At 35.6% G+C, this 23051-nt stretch overlaps 1 protein-coding gene across 1 annotated transcript; it reads left to right on the plus strand.

The window, feature by feature from the left end:
- Nucleotides 1–907: 907 nt before the first annotated feature.
- On the plus strand, nt 908–22104 carry LOC135839870 (uncharacterized). The gene is made up of 4 exons (XM_065356113.1): nt 908–1357; nt 6424–6705; nt 20754–20907; nt 21741–22104. The coding sequence occupies exons 2-4, from the start codon at nt 6446–6448 to the stop codon at nt 21828–21830; spliced, it is 504 nt and encodes a 167-aa protein (XP_065212185.1). The 5' UTR covers nt 908–1357; nt 6424–6445; the 3' UTR covers nt 21831–22104.
- The last annotated feature ends 947 nt before the right edge of the window (nt 22105–23051 follow it).

Consider the following 23051-nt stretch of genomic DNA (forward strand, 5'->3'; position numbering starts at 1 on the left):
TGTCTCATTCGTTTTTTTGATGAAAAATACATCAGAATACATTTTTTCCTGACAGATTGCGCTAATTACCAATGAGAACGGGCGCTGGTCCATATTGCGGACTGGTCCATAATTGGTGCACTTACCCTTATTATTATTATTTTTTTATTATTGCTGGGATAATGGGTGAGGAGGAATCGAAAAATCGAAAGCTCATTACTTTTTATCTTTTTCTTATTGCTATTTTGATTTTTTTTTTTGGTCATTTTCACACCCTCGACTCCTTTTTGAAAATTTAGGCACAGACGACTTTTGAGTCAAGGTTATTCCCACTCACACCTTTACGCAAACCAATGCCAATCCAGGTTCAAATATCAGATTTGACTTTGAGCGAATTTCGTTGAAATGGTTCTGAGTGAGATGCTCTCGAAGTCCTGGGGGAAAATAGGTATGCTAGGTTATACCATTGATTTTTACGAATACGCAAAAAATCAATGGTTATACCTACCTATCTAATAAAATGTAGCCCATTGTGTATCAGCAAACATGCTTAAAAACGATAAAAATGAACTTTAGGACCCCAAAAGCTATTTTATGCGAGTCCCTTCATCCCATTTTGATGATGCAACATAATGGGCCTGGTTCTTCTCGAATTCGAAAGAAAAATTAGACTGATGAGAACCATTATTGTTGAAATTTTCTCATCAGTGGTCACCATAGCCCTAATACGTGAGGAAAAGGGGCTTGGTGCAATAAATTTTCGGCTACGAATAAATTTAAATCGAAAATGAGCCGCTGACCAGCTGATGCGAAACCTGAAGCGCCACTGCGCCAGGCGCGACTAAACCGCGAACCGCGACCAAACAATCGACTGTAAATCGATAGCGAACATTGAAACATCGACTCGAGTCTCGTGCAATCGAAACAGCAGTTTTTGTTTACTTTCATAGCCCTACTTTCATTCGTTGGGTTGTTTACTATGTTTGTATCGTTGCTGTACGAATTGACGTGTATTTTTTTTTTCAATTCTAAGCGGGTGATATAATCGTGTGATAACAAAATATTACATATATTTTTTCGGATTCGTAATTATACGATTATCGTGTTGGGAAAATCTATTCCATCGTGAACAGTGCTATTTTTTCCACTCGAAACTCACTCTTCAGTGCACTATCTTGTGTCGGATTCGGATTGTCGTGCGTTTATCTAACTGTTGGATGCGATAAAGCTCAAAAGTTTGTCGAGTGTTCGAGTGTTTCGAGTTTTATTTTTTCTCAATTCGGCGTACGACTCGGTCGAGTGAATAAGTTTTTTTCCCTCCCATTAGTAAATCAATTATTTGAACCTTGACCGCGCAAAAAACGACAATATTTTGCGAGTAAGTTTAACGATTTTTTTCTCTCTATTGCATGTGAAAACATTTTCCTTATTTGCAGTCAATTTTCAAGGTCTTAGACAAAATTGAATTGCGCACTGCGATTGTATTCGCGTTGGCGATTTACCTATACCTATACCAGTATACCTCTTATATCGGATATCGAAGAGAGATTTTATCGCTGTAAAATTGAGCTATTTTTACTCAGTCTCTCACTAGTCAATTAATCATGCGGAATTATTGGGTAGCTGAATTCGGCGAAATTTAATTTGCGATATTCAGTTGTCTATTTTGGATAGTAATTTCAAGGCGGGCTCTACTGCGCTGTATAAATCATCGTGTGTGAGTGTGACTCATTCTTACACCTCAACAGCTAGAACATTCTAAACGTGAAATATTAGATGTAATAAATGGTCATTTGGCATGTAATCCAGCGATCGATCACGCGGTTTATATGGCATGGCAATTTTGTGTGTCCCTGTCCACACCACTGTGTCCGTTATGTTTTTCTGCTTGCTGCGAGATTATTGTAATTTTATCGTCGTACATACATATATTGTTTGATGTCAATACCTACAGATGAGGTTTTGTTTCTCTGCGTATATGTATTGATCATTAGGTAAGGTAACCAATAAATAACCTGCAAAGTGTAGAACCAGTTCGACCCAAAATCCTAATGAAGGATTTTATGTATTTTTGTATTTACATACATTTAACGAGAATTCGAAACGGTGCTTCTCGGAAAGTATCAAGCTGTTACAGCTGGCAGTGGCAAGTGACAACCGTCGACGGTCGACGAAATGCAGTCTGATCTGGTGCTGGTGGCACTGCCAGTGTCCTCCACTCCTGACTCCATGGACGTGGGTCATCGGTGTCGCGGGTCACAGGTCTTGCAGTATGCACGATTCGTGATTCGTTTCGTACTCGTTGTCGTTGGTACTTGGTAAAAATCTTCTTCGTGTTCCGGTTATTTTAAACATTTTCATCCGAGGGAAGTGTGACAAAAAAGAGAGCTTTTGTACGATAATCAGCCCAATAGCTAGAGTAAAAGATGAATTAGAGGACATTTGGGATTGGAAGCAATTTCATCCTGGTTCTTCACCTGTGACGTAAACTGCAAGGTTAGGATGGCTTTTATTTTGAAGTTTTGCTTCTATTTTTTGATCTTCTCTTATCCTACCGAAAAAGTGCGCGAGAAGGCTCCGATGAAATTACGTCGAAGAAAATGAAAAATAATTTCAATTTATCCGAAAGTTTTTAACTTTTGCATCTCAAGTTTTCTAAAAATTTTCTTTCAAAAAGAAAAAAACACGCCAATTTCCTCAGGTATGGGAGCCTTAAAATTGAGGCACTTGAAAATCAGAATTTTGAAAAACGATGGTTTGAAAATCAAGACATAAAAAATTAAGGTTATTAAAAATCGGAGTCTCAAAAATCAGGGTCCTGAAAATCGAAATCTAGAAGAGCATGATTTTGAAGATTGGCATCGTGAAAATAAGGATTCGCAAAAATCAGGGTTTTCAATTGAAAATGAAGATATGAAAACAGGAGTGCTAAAAATCAAAGTTTCTAAAAATGAGGATCTTGAAAATTGAGGGTCTCAAAATCTAGTTTTTAAAATCGAAGGGTCTTGGAAATCGATAGCCTACCTATCTACGTATTTTGAAAACCAATATCTTGAAAAGGGGAGTTTGAAAATCAGGGGCCGAAAACCCAAAGTTCTTAAAAATTGGTATCTCGAAAATCGATGGTTTTGAAATTCGGGATTTGAAGATAGGAGTCTTAAAAAGCAAAATTCTCCAAAATGAGGATCTTAAAAATTAAGGTTCAGAAAATGAGCGTCTCAAAATCAGGTTTTCAAAATCAAAGGTCTTTAAAATCAGTACCTAAGTAGTATACCTACTTACCTATTTTGAAAAGCAAAATCTCGAAAAGTGGAATTTTGAAAATCAGGCACTGAAAAACCGAGGATCTTAAAAATTGGTATCTTGAAACGCGAGATTTTGAAAATCAGGGTTCTGAAATTCGAAATCTGTCTTAAAAATCAAAGTTCTCGAAAATTCGAGGACTTTAAAAATTAGGGTCTCGAAAAGTTATTAAAATCAAGGATCTTAAAAATCAATATTAGGTATTTTGAAAAACAAGATTTCGAAAAGGGGGAGTTTGAAAATCGGAGACTGAAAAATCACATTTGTGAAAATCGAGGTCTTGAAAATATTCTAAAAAACGAGGTCTGGAAAATGAGGGTATAAAAATTAGGGTTGTGAAAAGCGAGGTTTTGAAAATCAAGTCCCGAAAACGTAAATCCTAAAACTCAAAGCTCCTTCTTAAAACTTAACACCTCGAAAATCATCGTCTTAAAAATCTGAGTCCCACTCGATATCAGGTTCTTAAAAATCAAGATACGTTAAATCGCAAATATTAGGTACGAAATTCCTAATTTCATCCCTCATACTAGCTGTAGGTACGTATAGTATTTTAATATGCCTATACGTATAAACAAGGATTTAATGCGCAAAACGTCTATATCATTTTGATAGAGAAATGCACAAACTATGTAGTAGATGTAAATGTTGGACATTTGTTGGATAATTTTGTTGTCAAGTTTTACTCGCGAACACATCTTACTTCTGTTTACTATTGTGCATTATTATTCATTCCTCTTTTCCTTCCCTAAAGATGCTCATAATTCATAAATTAATATTCATTTTGCCTTATGCCTTTTAAAGCCGTTCAAACACGATTGTATCGACAACTAGGCATAACCAACCGCTAACCGAACGTTTTCTAATTTGCTCGAAGACCTGCAGTTAGAACTCTCTTTCTCTTAACTTGTCCATATTCGTTATGTAATCGTACTTGCAAGTTTTCCGTTGTATATACTCGTATTTGTACGTAGTACGTACCTACGAGTAATACCTATGACCAAAAAAAGAAAATAGAAATACTCGTACAAATCAACATCCAACGTAAGACTGGATTCGATTTTTTCAAAGCGATTGTTATACGTATGGACGAGTAGGTACGAGTAGGTAGGTAGGGTACATTATTATGCAGAAATATTATAGCGGATAGATACCCGTTGGCCGTTGGCTATGATGGTGGCGGTCAATTGGGATTGGGAGAGTGAGAAAACCTGCAGAGTGCAGCTGCAGATGGTGAGATGGTTGACCATTGAATGCCATATCGACTGATGGAATTGAACGTGCAAAAACTAAATTTGCGAATGGAATATTTCTGAGCTGTTTGAAATGAGGTTCATGTTGAACTTTTTTAATAGTGGAAATTTTTCATCATACTGTAATGGACGAGTAGAGGAGTCAATGTTTTGTCCCAAAAGCTGAGAGAAATTGACCCGTTAAAAGTATTTTTTAGGCACAAATTATTTCTAAAAAAAAGTCTTGAAACCTTAAGATTTGCGATTGGGCAACAGGGGATGTTTTGTTTCGTCCATATCCCACCCAACTTCCTACGCATTTTCAGGGCCCGTTCGCTCGTTCTACACGAATGAAAAAAATTAATTAGGTACCTATGCTTTTTGAGTCCAACTTATTTTTTAAAATTATCCTCAAATCTCGGAATGAGCGATTAGGCAGTTGGATGATTTCCAATCAAATCAGCCAGAACTCCGGTTTAGGTCCTCTGATTTTGCTCAATTTGATAGCGTCTTTTGATATGATCCCTTCGACGCCCTTTTCGGGGCTCCTAAAATCCTAAGAACACACATATCGTATGATTTCTTTAATTTTTCAGACAACTTTTGGAGTGGGTAGGGGAAGGGGCGTTGGAGAGGTCGAATCAAAAAATGAATTCAATATTCAGACCTCTCGAAAACGTATGGGACGATATGTCTGACGATATTCGTTTTTTTTTTCACGTTTTGAGCAATTTTTTTGGCTCTGTTACACCCCCCTTACCCCCCCTCTTCACGGTTTTGCAAATCCTATCGTAAAAGTTTGTGACTGTAAATACCGTCGAAATTTATGCCTAATGAGTTTTTTTTTCAAATTTTTTAATTATTATAGCTCCGAAAAGTTACAGACTTCTGTAAATAAAGCTTCCACGTAAAGCTCAACTTTGAACTTTTGAAATTTTCGGAGCTATTTTTGACACTACTCTTAAATATAGAAATTTCAAGTTTCAGAAATCTACTGGAGGCTCCAAAACTTTCAAGTTTTAAAAATCTGCTTGAGGCTCCAGAACTGCACAAAACTGTTTGAAACCGTTTCCAATCGATTTGGCAGATCAAAAATAAGGCATAACCCACATTTTAGCTTTCTATGTCGATTTGGTAAAATTTTGATTTTTTTCTGATTTTTAAAAGTTGACTTTAAGGGTGATTTTGATCAAAATTGAGAAGTCCTTGCACCCTCGGGTTTTGAAATCCTATTTCAAAACTATGTGTAGCTTACAAAAAAAAAAAAAAAAAAAAAAAAAAAAGTAAAGCTGGATTTCATGTTCTACAGAATGAATTTCTTGTGTTTTTAAACGGATTTCACGTCATTGTTTCAAACAATTCATGCCTTGTTTGCACGATTTGTATGGTGGCAAACTCGCAACTGCGATGGCAGCGCACAATCACGCGTGTCGCGTTTTACATATAATAAATAAATGCAAATGATGCTGAATCCGAAGGAAAAAATTCTATTCAATCATATTTCTATTGTTTATATTAAATTCAAGGCACGTGTTCAAATTTGAGGTAGTTGAAGAGTTAGATACATACCTTCCTAAAGGGGTCAGGACCTCTGAAATGATCTTCTGTGCAGTACATCTATGAGTAGGTATTGAGTGAAGACTGAAGAGGATGGAAATTTTTATTATTATCTTTCACCGCGTGCGCTTTATAAATCATTCGAGACGAATTGTTTTTCACGTACCTACCTATTTAAGTTAAGAATGTGGTAATTTGTTCGCTACGATTTCTGATTTTTCACCAACTACTCGTACCTACGGTTCGCTCTCGGTACCAAGACCAACACTATGGGTACTGAAGTAAAGTAAAAGAAAAAAACAAAAGAAAAAATCTGCCAGTATTTGATACGATATTGTTTCAATTGATGTTACAGTTGCGGTCGATTAGAAAATAGCATGATACCGCCTGCTACTCAGTTCGATGTACACACAGTAGTATTACCTCACAGCACTTGCCACAAAAGAACCGATATGGTGAATCGACAATTGGTACAGAACGGTAACGCCGCTTCTCAGGAGCTCATACAAGATGAAGTCGTATCTTCGAATGATATATCGGAACGTGGTTTGATATTACCGAAAAAACTTCTCAATCCGTGTCTCGAGTCGCCGGAACACCAGCACTTACGTAAAGAGTTAATCTTCAATAATAAAATGTGAGTACAAAATGTGTACCTATACCTAGTCTAGTATAACATCTTAATTAGTAGGTATCGTAGCTGCTTGTATACGTAGCTTGAGAATATTTTTTCAATGTTCGGAGAGCTGTAGGTAGTAGCGTGACGAAGTGATGTGTCGTGAGGGGAGGAAAGGAGGGGCTGTAACTGAAAATTTTCCGTCTTTTTTCGCCAGACTTTCCCAACTTTTTACCTCAGATCCTCCTCCTCTTCAGTAAGTACGAGTATTTTTCGTGCTAATTAGCCAGATGTGCAGGTTCGAAGAAATAATTGAAAACAAAAATATCGAAAACTTACCTAATTTTAAAGGTTCATACTCGTAGGTTGGTACTGATTATCCGAAATTGAAAATTCGCAATTTTTTTCATGTCCCACCTCCAACCCCCTCATTTGGAAACGTAAAGTGATTAGGAAAATTGGCGAAATTGAAAATAGGAATCTAGCAGGCCACTTTCACTAGGTTAACTTTTGGAAATATTGAAAAGAACTTTCCAACACCCAAAAAAGGCATGCCCTATTGAAATACTCGTACACTATTGAGTTGCTCGACGAGACGTTAGCATACCTATACTTCAAACTACCAGTAGGTATAGTTGAAGTTGGTAATCGCATCGTATTCGTATCACACCACACTGTATAGTGTATAGACCGGAAAAAGAACGTATTAATGAAGGAATTTAATGCGCAATCGAACGTATAACTTGGAAACGAGAAATACTTAAACAGCATTCCATCTGGAAAGCGGTATTGCGCGCTTATCTCACCAAGTGCGGCAACAGCACATCGTTCTATGCATTTACCTACTGTTTAGTGTTTATATTACGTAGGTATACGCATCGATTTTGAAACAATATGAACAAATTTTCATGTCAAAAAAGTCGAATCAGCATCTTGATAGAAATAAGTAGAAAATCTCCCAGCGGAAAATGATCGGACATTTCCTGGATCCCCATGATCGCGCGCGGATCTGGTCAGATCAAAGTTTCGATCGCATTGGATTATGTAGATCTGTTCAGATCTGGTCAAATCGAGAATGACGACCTTTGAACTAAATTTTCCAAAGCGATGTCATTTCCTAGAATGTTTATTCATTTCCAACAAAGATGAATACTGTATAATAAACTGATGCATGGTAAAAAGGAAATTGGTGTTTAAAAAAAACACAGGATATTTTTCGAACAAATCCAACGAGAAAATTCTGGGAAGAATTATGAACGAGAGTAAAATAAATCGTATGAATCGATGGCGTCAGAAATTATCCATTTTTAAAAGCAGACATCATCAAAAATTTCTCATCGAGCTACATATTTTGGCAGGGGAAAAGTTGGGAAATTGTGAGAAATACAAGAAAGTTAGGAAAATACAAAAATTCCGACAATAAGTATTTTAGTTTTGGAATTTTAAAATATTAAAATTTTTTACAATCATCAAAGTTGAAAACTTTCCCAACTTTTGAAGCCAAACCAGTTTCTAAATCTATGATTTTCCGAACTAAAATTCACATTTTTTTCAAAAATTTTTGCCTCGCTTTGCTCGGGCAAAATTGTTGTGCATTTTCACGTTAACATTACAACTGTTTTGCTTCTTGAAGTTACAAATTTTAAAAATGTTTTACCCTAGCTTCGCTCGGGCCAATTTGTTTTTTTTTTCACGCTTGAAAATTTCAAGAAACTATTGATAAATTTCTAAAAATGTTGAGATCAGAAAAACCGAATTTTTTTAGTTAAATTTGATATTGTTCTACTTTTTGAATTACAATTTTTCCAAAGCTTTTAGCATCGATTCGCTCGGGCCAATTTGATTCTCTTCTACTAAGTTACAATTTCAAGAAACGTATGATTGAATTTGAAAAATATTGAGACCAGAAAAACTGGATTCTTTTATTGAAATTATTGATGTTCTACTTTTCCATTTCAAGTCACATATTTTCCAAAACTTTTGCCATTGCTTCACTCGGGCCAATTTAGAGTTTTTTTTTCACTCTAAGAATTTCACAAAACCACTGATAAAATTAAAAGAAAGTTGAGATCAGAAAAACTGAATTCTTACATTAAAATTGATGCGTTGTTCTACTTTGCGAACTACAAACTTGTCGATGCTTTCGGCCTCGCTTCGCTCGGCCCAAATTGATTCTCATCTGCAAGGTTGCAATATTTTTAAAAATCTATGATTGAATTTGAAAAATGTTGAGATCAGAAAAACCGAATTCTTTCATTAAAATTGATGTTATTCTACTTTTCAAATCATAAATTTTCCAAAACTTTTGCCGTTGCTTCGCTCGTGCCATTCAAAATACTACGTTAAAAAATTTTAAGAACATGAAAATTAAACAGAAAAATTCCAGAAATACTCATAATATGTACATATTAAAAGCTTATTAAAAATGCAAATTTTTCATTTCTTTCGGAACAGAACCTCTAGCTTTTCAAAATTTTTTAGTACCAGAGTGTTCAGCACGTTAAAATTTTGATTATACTTAGTCAGCAAAGTTACAATTTTTTGGCTACAAAATGTCGTGATACAACATTGTAACTTAAATATCCTCTTTTTTCATCCAACTTTGGAATTTTCAGTCGAATAAGTTGGGAATTTTCAGTCAAATTAGTTGGGAATTCTTAGGATCTTCGCCCCCCCCCAGAAAAACTACTTCGCTACGTCCCTGTCCACTTTGATAATACCTATTCAATCAATTCCATTTTATTGGTGGGTAATGGGTAATGTTTTAAAATCTGCGTAATTTTCACGAAATCTTACTCAAATTTTGAAATATTTTATCAACTTTTGTTTATTTTTATTTTTTTTATGTCGGTTTTAACGTTGTTTTGTGCAATTTTTGCAAACTTCACTGTTTTTTATGATATTTTGCATCGGTAATAACTGCAAATTGATTCAATTGTGATAAAATTTGATCAATTTTTGATCTTCTACAATTTTTTTATTTGGGTATTTTTGTGGTACCTACATATTCTACTCCTACCTCGAGATTTATCGTATTTCATCAAATTTCAGTAATTTCTCATTTCCAACCATAGGTACCTTATTATTCGTAACATTTTAAGAATTTTTTCAAAATCTAGAATTTCCAAGGGAACTCTACTCTAGAACGACATGAAACCACCTCCTGTTGACTCAACATATAAAATTAGAAAAGGGTGGAGTAAATTTTAGTTTTTGAACTTCACGAGTAGGTCAATTTGGTAACTTTTGAGTTTTTTCCTCCATTTTTGACTGAGATCTCACTTTCAAAATTTCGCCAAAGATCGAAAAATGCTCCTCTACACGTGCAATTCTGGCTGGTGATATTATGGTTTGGCACGCTTTTTCAAATTGGCTTTGCTCGTTTTGAAAATGTTTATGCCAATTGCGGTACCTACAGTACATACATCCTTTATTAGATGAAGTTTCCCCTTATTTTTTCTCAACCGAACCAACATTTTTCAAATTTACCACGCAGCTGAAATTTTGGTTACAAAAGTTTTGAAATGCAGTCTTTTCAACAACCAAAAAAAAAAATACAAGTTTTGTTGCCACCACAACACACGGCTCGAGTGATTCTTTACGCATTTAGATGGAGTTATTCATGGTGGGTACTTTCAAAGAAGAGAAATACCATGTACGTATCGCAAAAATAAATAAAAAAAATCTAATCGCGAGTTCAGACAATTTAAAGTCGTTTAAATCATCCTGTAAATTTAGAAGAAAAAAAAAAAAAAAAAAAAGTTGAAAAACACGTGTCTTTAGATGATAAACTTTCCGAACGGAAACAGCATCATCTGTTCCTCGGTCTCATCAAATACTGTACGTCCCCGATTCGATGTTGATTCATCAAACTGATAAGTACATCACATTTTCCGCGTAGGTTTAAGGTATCATCGTGTTTCGGAAATTTCCAAACATGGTGTCGAAATTACAAATGATAAATTTTATACCGCAGCAAATATGTAACGAGCACTCGATTACGATTAGAGGTGGTATTCTAGCACAGGCCTTGTCGATGTCGCCGATATACGAGTACCTACTTACTTATTTCTATTGACAATTTACGTAGGTACCTACGCAGTACGCACAGTGATTCAGAGTAAGTACATATCTACAGGATACAAGTAATAGTGTTGAAGTGCCAGATAGTATCTGCTAAAGACGATCAAGTATACGCCACGGTATTCCTATCTCTAAACTCTAATTAAACAAGGATTACATTACTGATTACATTACACGAAGGTGTGAATTATTATTGCGCTATATGTGACATTGGATTCAACACAATCGCGCCCGGCCCAGCTGTAGGTAACTCCTCGTGCGTCGTACTCGTATACTCGTAAAATACACGAAATAAACGACGAGATACGTCTTAACGGGTATAAATTGTTTTAAAATCGTAAATTCGACGACACACATAAACGTCAAAGCTGCCGAATAAATGGGTATTTCAATTACCTAAGCGTCAACGTCAGCGTCAGCGTCAACCAAGACCGCTATAATTAATGCGGGCACGTCCAAGGCGACTGCTGCTACAGCTACACTATATCGAAGTGTCGCTGTCGGTGTCGGTATGGCTATATGGATATTATTCACACGACCGACGGTCGACTGATTGTCTTACGTAGTATTTCATCATTCGTGTGCTTTTATGTAGTTTTGGAAAATTGACAATAATAAATGCGAGTCGATTTATCGCCATGCCACGCTGCACTGTGTTTTTCCCGTTATTATCGCTACGTTTTGAGGCGCATCCTGCCCGAATATACGAGTAAGAAGTTTACCAAAAAAATTATCGTTACTCGTCTCGAAAGTGTGTTATTATACTCGTAGTATGGCAAGCTCATGGCGATGGCGGTCTCGGGACCCAGCAGAGTGAATGAAATTTCAATCTCCATCTCTCCCATTCACTGAAGGTTCGTTTTGTGGAAAATTTGACCATCGATGAATTTTGCAAATTCAATATTTGGGTAATCGACAATTCGTTGATTTACCTCCAATTTTTCAATTTTGCAGCCCTCTACCTAGAACTTGAATTCTCTTTTTCTATAGCCCAAGGCGTGCCGAACGAGGAGACGCGACGGTGTCTCACCAGAAAAATTTAGGCGAGTTGGGAATTTTTTGGGAAAAATTTGGGAAATTTGGGAGGAAATTGTGTAAGTAGGGAAAATAAAGAATTACCAAAGACCACGGGTCTTTATACTCCTTGAATTACGTACAAATTTGCAAAACTGTTCGCCTTCGTTTCGCAGGAGTCACATCATTTTCCTTTTCCTTTACTGCGACCAAAGTTGGAAAGTAGTAAAATTGACTTCTCAGATCGAAAGTACATTATGCTTCACTTAAAATTTTCCAAAAAAAAAAAAAAAAGGTCTCTGAAAAGCATTCCAGTCAAAACTGCCAGAAAGTCTCAACTTCTGCTAAAATATGTACTGAAAAGTGTCAAATTTTTCGTCGAAAATTCGGGAAAAAATTATAAATTAAGTAGCTTTCCCAAAAAAAAAAAAAAAAATGAGGCAGTTTTTCTGTGAAGTTGTCAAAAAGTTTCCGAAAATGAGACATTTTCTCAACATGCTTTCAAAACTGAAACAATTCTTGAACAAAAGTGTAACTTTTTCTGAAATAAATACATATACAAAAAATATGCTTAGGTATGGCTTTTTTTTTTCAAAATTTTTCAAAAAATCAGGCCATTTCCCTCTTAACAGAACAAAAACTCAAAACTGAAACAATTTTTCCGTCAAGTTATCAAAAATGAAGCAATATTTTCCGAAAAAATTATGAGTCAGTTTTTCAAAAAAAAAAGAACCAAAAATGATACATTTTCTCAAAAAGATTTCAAAATTTAACTAGTTAGTCCAGTAGATAAAGCAAAAAAAAGCGGACTCTAGGGGAACTTGAGCTGGCAAGCTGAATTTTGGTTTATAGGGGTATTTTGATGTGCTGAATACGAATCCGGCGCGTCCGGTCCTCTCCGGGCTGTGCGTTTTCCCCTATTGTGGATCTTAGCCCCCCAAAACCAGTTTTTCGTCATTTTCTCCCCCGCATTGCATGTTAGCGAAAAATATGCGATAAAAAACGAATCTACGTCAAATTTCCGATCTAATGACATATCAACTGTCTTTCTACCCCTAAGGGGGGTGGAGCTAGAACCATTCAAATGTAAGGGGTTTTCTAAATAACACAAAAAAGCTGTAGGGGCATAAGAGGGGTAAAATGACCGCCGAGAGCGTTCGGGTTGATACTAGCATGAAAGGTGGGTACCATTGTGAAACTTCCGCGTGGAAAGTTTCAGATCCACAGCCCCTCCCCTTTTTGGTGAACCCCCCCTTTCTGAAATTTCAATAACATTTTTCTCAACCCCATATGAACCGATTTTTAAAACTTTTTAGGATGTTTTAGATATCCATAGGACGTACTCTCACAGAAATTTTCAGCCCTCTCCCCTCACATTTACCCCTCAAAATGGTGTAAAAATATTTTCGTAGGGAGGGTTAGGGGTAAAATGGGAATTTTGGGGAAAATAACTAAGTATTAATGAGTAGGGTGTCGTTTTCTTATGATTTGATACCACTGAGCACGAATATGACGTCAGATTTTTTGCTACACTCACATAACCCTCTCCAGAGCACTTAGCCCCCTCATTTTTTACTATTGTTAAAAAGCATAAAATGAGTTGAAAACGCCATTTTGAGGGGTAAATATGAAGGGAAGTGGTTGAAAATTTTTGTGGGGTTACCTCCTATGGATATCTACAACATCAAAAAAAATTTTCGAAATCGGTTCATATGGGGCTGAGAAAAATGTTATTGTAATTTCTGATTGAGGGGGTTCCTCAAAAAGGGGAGGGGCTGTGGATCTGAAACTTTCCACGCGGAAGTTTCACAATGGTACCCACCTTTCATGCTAGTATCAACCCGAACGCTCTCGGCGGTCATTTTACCCCTCTTATGCCCCTACAGCTTTTTTGTGTTATTTAGAAAACCCCTTACATTTGAATGGTTCTAGCTCCACCCCCCTTAGGGGTAGAAAGACAGTTGATATGTCATTAGATCGGAAATTTGACGTAGATTCGTTTTTTATCGCATATTTTTCGCTAACATGCAATGCGGGGGAGAAAATGACGAAAAACTGGTTTTGGGGGGCTAAGATCCACAATAGGGGAAAACGCACAGCCCGGAGAGGACCGGACGCGCCGGATTCGTATTCAGCACATCAAAATACCCCTATAAACCAAAATTCAGCTTGCCAGCTCGAGTTCTCCTATTCAACGCTTTATCTACTGGACTATAGTTCTGAAAAAAAAAAACATTCAAAAATGTAGAGTAGTTTTTCAAAAAATTAAAATACATAAGTATATGAAAAACTGTCCAAAAATAGAACAATAACCCACCATTCCCCTCCCCCTTCACCCCCAAAAAAAACTCAAACTCAAAAATGAAACATTTTTGGAACAAAAGTGTAACTTTTTCGGAAAAAAATGTTTAAAATTTGTCGTTTTTTCAGAAACAATCATTTATAATTTTCTCCAAATTTGGTCGCTTTTGAAAATACGTATAAAAATTGTGTTCCGAAAAAAATAAAGAATTGCGAGTTTTCGAGAGTTTTTGCCCTCGCCTCGCTCGGCCCCCATTCGTATTATTAAAAATAGGCTATTATAATTTCCCCGAAACTAAAAATGCTAAAGCCGTGGAAATCAACTTTTTGCATCATCAAAAGTTGAAGAATGACGTTGTTTCATTTCGAATCATCAATTTTTCACAGCCTAGATCATTTTTATTTTATTTTCTCCGACCAACGTTGGAATATTAGAAAACTGAACCTCACATCGACAATAATGTTGTTTTACATTTGAAAAATTATTAATTTTCGAACGCTTTTGCCATCGCTTCGCTCGGGCCTTATTCCTATTTTTGAAAATTTTAAATGTTGAAGCTACATATAAAAATTAACATTTTGGTTTTTGCATCAGTTATTTTACTTTTCGAATAATCAATTTTTCAAAGCTTTTGCTCTCACTTCGTTCGGGCAGATTTGAATTAGGTATACTGTGCAATTTTTCAAAAAATTTCAAGAATGAAAAATTTATTTTAGAAATTCAACAAACATAATCAAATCAATACCTACAGAGTTGGTACCGGGGCGAAAAAGTGCAAAATAACGAAAAAAAGTTGCGAAATTTCATTCAAAAATACCTAAACGCTCAATATGATTTTTTTTTACCTCACAAATTGTAAATTCTGTTCTCTTTTTAAATTTGATTTGCAAGGCCAATAAGCTAAAAAAAAGAAAGAAATAAAGAAAGAAAACAAGAAAAAGAACGCGAAAAAAATTGCGAATTTTCGATTTCGTTTTTCAGTACTAACCTTGCAATAGAACAAATCAAATTTTTTGTTTCCAACTCCCCCTTCCAAAATTTCTTCGAACCTTATTTGGCTAATATGTAGACCGGGGGGGAGGGGGTCTGGGGTGAAAAGTTGAGTAAATTTCAGTCCCCACCTCTCCCCCCCCAACACATCACTTCGTCACGTTTCTGCGAGTACCTAATACCTATAGTCGAATCTACGTCTTCGTAAATGCGATAATATTATGTAGGTACCTAAATATCCACGTAATGCATGCATATAATCTCGTGGCACAGTATACCTGTACCTACCTTACATATGAATCTAGGTCTGATTAACTTGTGTATATTGTGATAATTTTTTCAATACGTGATCCCATTTATACTAGAATACGTAGAACGTCGAACGTCTACCGGTCTACGTCGTAGATAGGTAGAGGTACTAGGTACTCGTAGATTACACATGTACTTACTCGTACCCAATTTTTCTCGCCATTGTAATAATTGGCAACCTGGATGGCGCTATTCAGCCATATCAACTATCAAGCGTATAATTTATGCAAAATCTACTCGAATGATTTGCTTTGTTGGTACGTACGTCGCGTCGCCGTCTTCGTCTTCGTCTTCATCTTATGGATGCACCGCGATGACCGATATGTCGTCGTAGACTCGTAGTATTATACAAAAATTAGGCCTATATCGTATTCGTATGTAGGTAGGTAGGCTGCTGTATGCTCGTACCTACTACGAGTAAGGTACCTCTACCTACTATTCATTTTCTGGTCCATCGATGAAACGTGTTACCGTAAGCTGTACGAGTATAGTAAATTTGCCTAGAACAGTAGGTACTACGAGTAAAAGGTCGAGAAAATTCGCAACGCAGCGGCGTGTATTGAAAAATGCTCGATTGTTGGAGTAACTACACGAGTAAATTAATTCTAAAAGTACCATAAAAACGACACGACGCGACGGCGTGGCTGTGGCAGTTGCGTCTGCGGAATCGGAGTTGCTGGAGTCGGAGTCGGAGCTCGGAGACGATGCTAAATTGATGTACCGTAACTTGTTCCATCAAATATGTACCTACAACAACTTTCTCTGACCAACGATGATAGATTCGCATCGTTGAGTATCGATGCTGGAGCTGGATGCGCGAATTTCGATATCACATGAGCATACTTAATACGTATACGTATACTCGTATATTCTGATTCCTGCGAGTACGATGAATGATTAGCCTCGCAGCTATACTCCGTTAGGTTATACTCGTACATACTCGTATTATAGCCTCCTACCTGCGTATACGATGCCACCGTGGTAAAAGGCCACGAGCTTTAATTAATTTCTTCTCGCACGTAGGTCTTGGCACTGTATATGTATACTTATACCCAGGCCCGTAGCCAGAATCTAGCTGTAGCTGGGGCGAAGGAAATATCAGCTGGGGCAGCACTTTTTGAGGCTCGAACATCTGTGAAACATACCCCCCCCCTTTAACCCCCCTCAACCAACCGTTATTTCAAACCAATTTTTTAAAAAAATGAACAGAATGAGTGTGTATATTGCAGAAAAAGATTATACATAATGTGTAATGCTGGGGTTGAGTCTAAATACAGCTGTAATCTGCGCGATTTACTGTGAAACTCTTGTAATAATTCTTTGGCTGTGACTGTTTCTGTTTAAATTTTGTCAGGAGGTAAAATAGTCAAATTTGACTCGCGTCCAAACAACATTAAAAAAATATATCATTCAAATTTTTAGAGAAATGATAAGCCAAAAAACGCACTTTTCACCTGAAAAAACTTTACTTCTCGAAACAAACTTTTGCCCTCACTCAGGGCTCGTACTTGGTCACTTTTCAAGAAACTAAGTTACTAAATTGGGTTACTTCTTCGATAAGTAGCTTTGGTTTTCCAAATTATTATTTTTTTTTTAATTTCAAAAATTCAATTTTTGCATTTATCTTGATGAGAAAAAAATGCTAGTAATATCCATAAGTGAATAATTTGAGAAAGTTGACCTACTTATTACATACACTTTTATCGCCAAAAATAGCTCAAAATTTCAGCTTTTGTCAACATTTTCAAAAATATCCTCGTTTCTTGCCAAAAATTGTTACTTTTTGGTAAAAAAAATTCAAGAATAATATCCATTTCCCTTTCTAAAAATTACCTAATAATTCCCCTTTTTTGCTTGAAAAAAATGTCAATGACCAAAATGTCTCCCATTTTTAACCGAAGGTTGCGAAAAAAATAATCATTTTTTTGGCCTATGATTGCCAAAAATTTGTGGTTTTCCTCAAAAATAGTCAATCTTGCTTTTTGCTAAGATTGTCAAAATTCTCGGTTTTTCGCAAAAAATTATAAAAATTTTCATTCTTTCTTAAAAATTGTCCATAAGTCTTCCCTATTACTGAAAATTTTAGCTTTTTCGAAGTGTAAAAGTCTCAATTTTTTATGTAAAATTGCCATAAATTGCACAAAGTGAAAGTCTCACTTTTCGAAAAAAATTGCAAAAAGATGTACTGGATTTCTAATCCTTACAAATTACTAATTTTTACTCAAATTATCAAATTTTTGATTTAAAATTTAGTGAACGCATCGAGCGAGCCATCGAGCTATCAAATGCAATTCATGCTAGTGTAGCCATTTCATGAACATAACCATAATTTTACATTGTTGAGTTTTTGGTTTTTTGCACTTCCTAATTTTTTTTTCTGATTTTGCTGGTAGGGGCAAACAGCCTTTCTAGCCGGGGCATTGCCCCGGCTGCCCCTACGCTGGCTACGGGCCTGCTTATACCTTTAGTTGGCTGCAACTACTATTGGTAGCTAGACTTACCTTTCGTATTATCTCCAAGTCTCTATAAGATGGTCTATCCATCTATCCTCCTCTACCTCTGGTGTTCGATGTTTGTTGCTTGTATTAGTCAATCAGCTATTGCTCCTTCTTCCAGCTTCCTCTATGACTCTTTTTGCAACGCAACGTAACATCCGAGTACCTATGAAGTACTCTTTCTCTCCGGTTTTGCATCTCGTCCTCGTCGTCGTCGTCGTCGTCGTCGTCATCATCATCATCTACTATAATCGTACCTACCTATAAGAGCAACGGTAAAAGTACTAGTATTATTCGAAGCGATTTACAACATCCGTAATTACGTGTAATGGTCTAGTCTATCTCTAGATACGAGTAGGTAATAGGTATATACCTAAGCAAAGCAACAGTAGGAAGTAGAGGTAAACGGCATTTTCAAACGAGTATACCACGCAGGCCACGTATACTTACCTATATACGAGTAGAGTAGGTACATCATACATCTCGAGAATCTCTTTGTTCTGACGAGTGAAAAGAATAATAAAAAAGAAGTAAATGCCCCAACGTAGTATTAAGCTCGTACATACGTAAGTCATCGTAACCCGTATTATAAATTGAAATCGTTCGCTTTGATGTGGCTTTTTGAACTGTAGTAGTTACTCGTATATGTAGCGTACTACTCGTAGTCTAATACTTAATACGTATATGCATAACTACACTTACAGATAGGTACACTTGGAGGCCTCTCTCATCCTCAGTATGTTCATTGCTCGTAATCGCGTGCGACCATTGAATAACGTTCCGTCGTTATCGTATTCGTTGTCCTTTTCAAAATTTACGATAAATTAATAATCAGCAGCATCCGGTGAGCTGTTGGCTGTTGTTGATGAGACTGTATTCAACATCATTTCGTCAGATGTTTTGTGCCACTACGCGTTAATGCGTTATGTTCGTTTTGTATCCTCGACTGGATAAAAATACCGCATTTTGGACAAGTTTTTCCAACACATTTTTGTGAAAAACCAGTGGTATTTTTTCCAAGAATATACGTTTAAATGCAATCAAATAATTCCACAAAATCCACTTTTCTTCACAAATTGTCCAATGGTTCTATTTTGGCAAAAATTTCGAGAAAGTATAATTTTTTTCCATTTATTGCCTGGAAATCCGGATTTTTGTTAAAATTGTCAAAAGTCTTGCTTTTTGCCAAAAATTGTCGCTTTTTCAAAAATTGACAAAATTGTAGTATTTTCGCAAAAAAAATATCAAAACGTCTCACGATTTTCTAAAAAATAGTCCAAAAGGTTTGCTTTCTCGACAAAGACTTTTTTACCCATATACACACAATAGTACATATGTACTTAATTTCCAAAAAAAAAAAAAACTGATTTGTGCTAAAATTAAGTACCTATACCTTATCAATGTTTTGCTTTTTGCCGACAATTCTTGCTTTTCAGCAAAACTGTAAATTACTGAAAATCTTTTCTTTTTTTTCAATAATTGTCAAAAACTTTCTCTTTTTTTCTTTTTTTTTTCTAAAATTGTCACGAGGTATCACTTTTTTGTCAATAATTTCCAAAAAGTTCTGCTTTTCGCTAAAATTGTCAAAGTTTCGCTTTTCCCCAAAAATTCCTCAAAAATTTGGCTTTTTAAAAAAATTGCTGACAAAATTTTCCCTTTCGTAAAAAAATTCCAAAAAGTCTCAAAAATTGCAAAGATTTTCATTTTGGTGCCAAAAATTGCTAAAAAAAAAGTCATTTTTTCACCAAAAATTTGCAAAATAATGTAAGTTTTAAAATTAAAAAACTAAACATTTCAATTTCAAATGTTTTTTTTTTTTTTTTTTTTTTTTTTTTGTAATTTTAGAAATACCTACAGTGTTTTGTTGAGATTTTGTCACTTTTTTGGTTATACTTATTCGAGTTTTTCTTATTCCCAAGTTACTTTTATTGAAGAACCGATTTCATTTTGGAAAAAATTGAAATTTTTCAGTAAAAAAGTGACTTCTTTTAATTGTCAAAATCAAAAATATGACGTTTCATTGACTTATTTTTAAGACTTCACGTTTCTTCTATACCTACTTCGATTTAAACATAGAAGCTGTCCACTAGTCATTGGAATTTATCACCGATAGTATTAAAAAATGAAATATAGGTAACTGGGAAATTTTTCACACTCGTGATTATTACCTCCTCTCCTTCCCATCTGAAATCCCCTTATACTTGACCATATCATATCCGCACTTCCATAACTCAACTATGGTGATTTCCCGGACCTGACGGAAAGTTCATAGCTCCGTATCGTGTCATAAAAGCAGAAAAAAATTACTCGAATTATCAACACCCACCTAACAGAAAGACTCGCGATTACGTCAGCGACGCATTATGAAAATTAAATACCATTTAATCGAACAATTTACTAACATTAACGAAGTGCTGACAACCAGAATACAAACGAGTTGAAATTTTCGACGAGAAGAATTATTATAAGTATTTCGTTTATATAATACGAGTACACGTTGCTAATTGTTGTAATCGTGTCTGGCTAATTTGTAGTATTTACAAATATATTACGATTCAGGTCTCGCTTGGTCGCCTTCCACGCCTTCTCTTTGTATATTTCTACGTATATGAGCTGTGTTTATTGTTGTACGTGTAGATACATGCATTAGCGTCTTGATGAACAAAAAAAAAAAAAAAAAAATACTTTGTAATTCGCGATTCTGATATCGGTACCTACGTCTTCGTGTGAAGTAAACTGAACTGCGTTGGTCAGTGTTGTATGTAGACTTTGAGGACGCTTTGCTCGAGCTTACCCGTCAAAAATTCGTCGCGAATTTGTTTTGCGCATGCTACGTACTTACACGTCTAAATTTATGTAATTTATTTCTGTTACAGAGGCAAAAATGTATTGAATCAAAAATCCGAATTGCGTAAAGCATTGGAAAAGCATAAAGATGCCCAGCTCAAAAAAGAACTCGAACAGAAGAAAAATGAGTCGAAAAGTTTACTCGAGAAAGCTGTCGAAGATCGTGCTGAGAAAATTGAGCAGGTAAAGTACTCACGTATGCCTAGCCCTACAGAAAATTTAAAAAGATACTACAAAAGCCTTATAAAAATGAACGGTTTTCTTTTTTTTCTTTAGTGGTCAATGTAAATGTTTATTAGAAAATGAATTTTTATCGATTTCATTCAGAAATCAGAATACAAAAATGCTCAACCTGAACTTTTTTTAAAAAAATCGAACTTCTAATTGATTCAAAACCACACCTATACCTATAGTTATTTTCGTGACATTCGAGGGCTAAAATATAACTCCTCTCGGGGACTCAACGCAACGCGACGTTGTTGGACGTTGAAAAAAATTGAAAATCCAACTACCTTGGAAAATGAACCAAAATTCCCAATGAACTCTAAAAATTTCTAGATTATCATTCTCGAAATGAGAACCTCCTTCGGTTTGCCGTTCGATTCATTAATTTCAACATTCCATTATACCGGCGTTTATACCCGTGTACTCGAGAATTCGGCTTATCTTCACATAAATTTAACCCGTCGAATTCCATTTTGCCTCGGCATACACAAATATAAAAAAGTAAACAAAACCGCTCGCATGGTTTATAAAAAGTACGCATCTATAAACAATACGCCGCGGCGTAATATTCTATCGCCGATTTCGCGCCTTATTAGCTTTCTATAGCGATTAAAATGCCATATATTTTCACGCCAGCTAATAAAATCGCCGTGTCATAAAACCTAAAATAACTCGTTATTATTCGAGATACACACAGAGTACGAGTACCTCTCTATATGTAAGTTTTATGTATACCTACCTATATTTTTTTTTCAACATTTTACCTTTCTGTTATTTGTATTCTCTCACAGATGAAAAAAACAGTCGAGGAAGATCTCAATAAACCGGAATTTTTACAAGTTCACGCCAAACTCAGAGCTAAAATGGAGTCAAAATCGTAAAATAAATTCGTATACGTGTACTTGTTCGTCGCTGTGTTTTGCAGTGTGTGGTTTTTTTCTTCTTTTTTTTTTTTTCTTAACAGAGCAGAATGGAAAAAAGTGATCGATTTGTAAATACCTACCTACTATAATAACCTATATATTTTTCTCGATGTGTATTATAGAAGTAATCTAATTATTTCTTATTTGCATAATAATGTAGCTTAAGTTGGAGAGAAAAAAAAACATTAATAAATGTACAGCTTTTTAGAAAAATAAATATTTTATTACGTAATACTCGTCTCAATTTACGTTACCTATTTCTTTAAAAACTATTTGTTCGATTTAATTTAAACTATACATTTGAAAAAAAAAAAACATTCAATAATAAGTAAAAAGAAGATGAATTAAAATATTTAGGTACCTACATGGCCCTACATGGCCGTATGAACCTAAAAAATTGAGCGTAAAATATTGATTGGAAATCTACCTACTTACACAAAGGTACGATTTCACAGGCAGAAATTCGGTATTCTAACATACAGATCAAACACATGGCACGTACTTGCTTTTATTATCTCGATATTGCAAACGTACGAACAACTTACATACGTAAACACGCTAATTAGTAGCCTAATTATAGACCACTAATAATTGCCATTTATGCACATTAAACACACTTGAAGATAACACTGCGGTAACGATGGCCTGGTAAATGTGATTTAATCGTACCGAGTAGGAATTTTCAGCGTGCAATTCTTACAGCTGCAGCGTAATAGGTATGCAATATGCATTTAAAAAACGGCGTAAAAAATTTCAAAAAACCAGCAAAATGAGAAAAAAGGTCGAGCATTGCAAAATGATTGAATTTGTCGCCTCATCTTGGCGTAGGTAAGTAAGGTATACTGTATGTATTCAGTCGGACGAGTTAAGCGAGCCGTAAAACAACGCTTTGTAATCGGGCACCGGACAATTAAGTGTATCGTTACACAAAATGGTACGATTGCGGAAATATGTTGTTGAGAATTTTTAATATGAATCAAGAGGATACCGGTTTCGTGAGAAAATATCATCCATGGCGTCAGTCGTCAGTCATCAATGTAACCCGAATAAAACGTATTACACCATTTTAACAAATGCTTAAGCTCGCCAAAAAAAAGGGCGGGACTGTTGCTGCCGGTGATAGACGTTTCGTACTCGAATCAAAACAGACGAGAGAGTCTTGCGAAGGAAAAATTTGGA

This window comes from Planococcus citri, chromosome 3 (assembly GCF_950023065.1).
Source record: "Planococcus citri chromosome 3, ihPlaCitr1.1, whole genome shotgun sequence".
NCBI classification, from domain to species: domain Eukaryota; kingdom Metazoa; phylum Arthropoda; class Insecta; order Hemiptera; family Pseudococcidae; genus Planococcus; species Planococcus citri.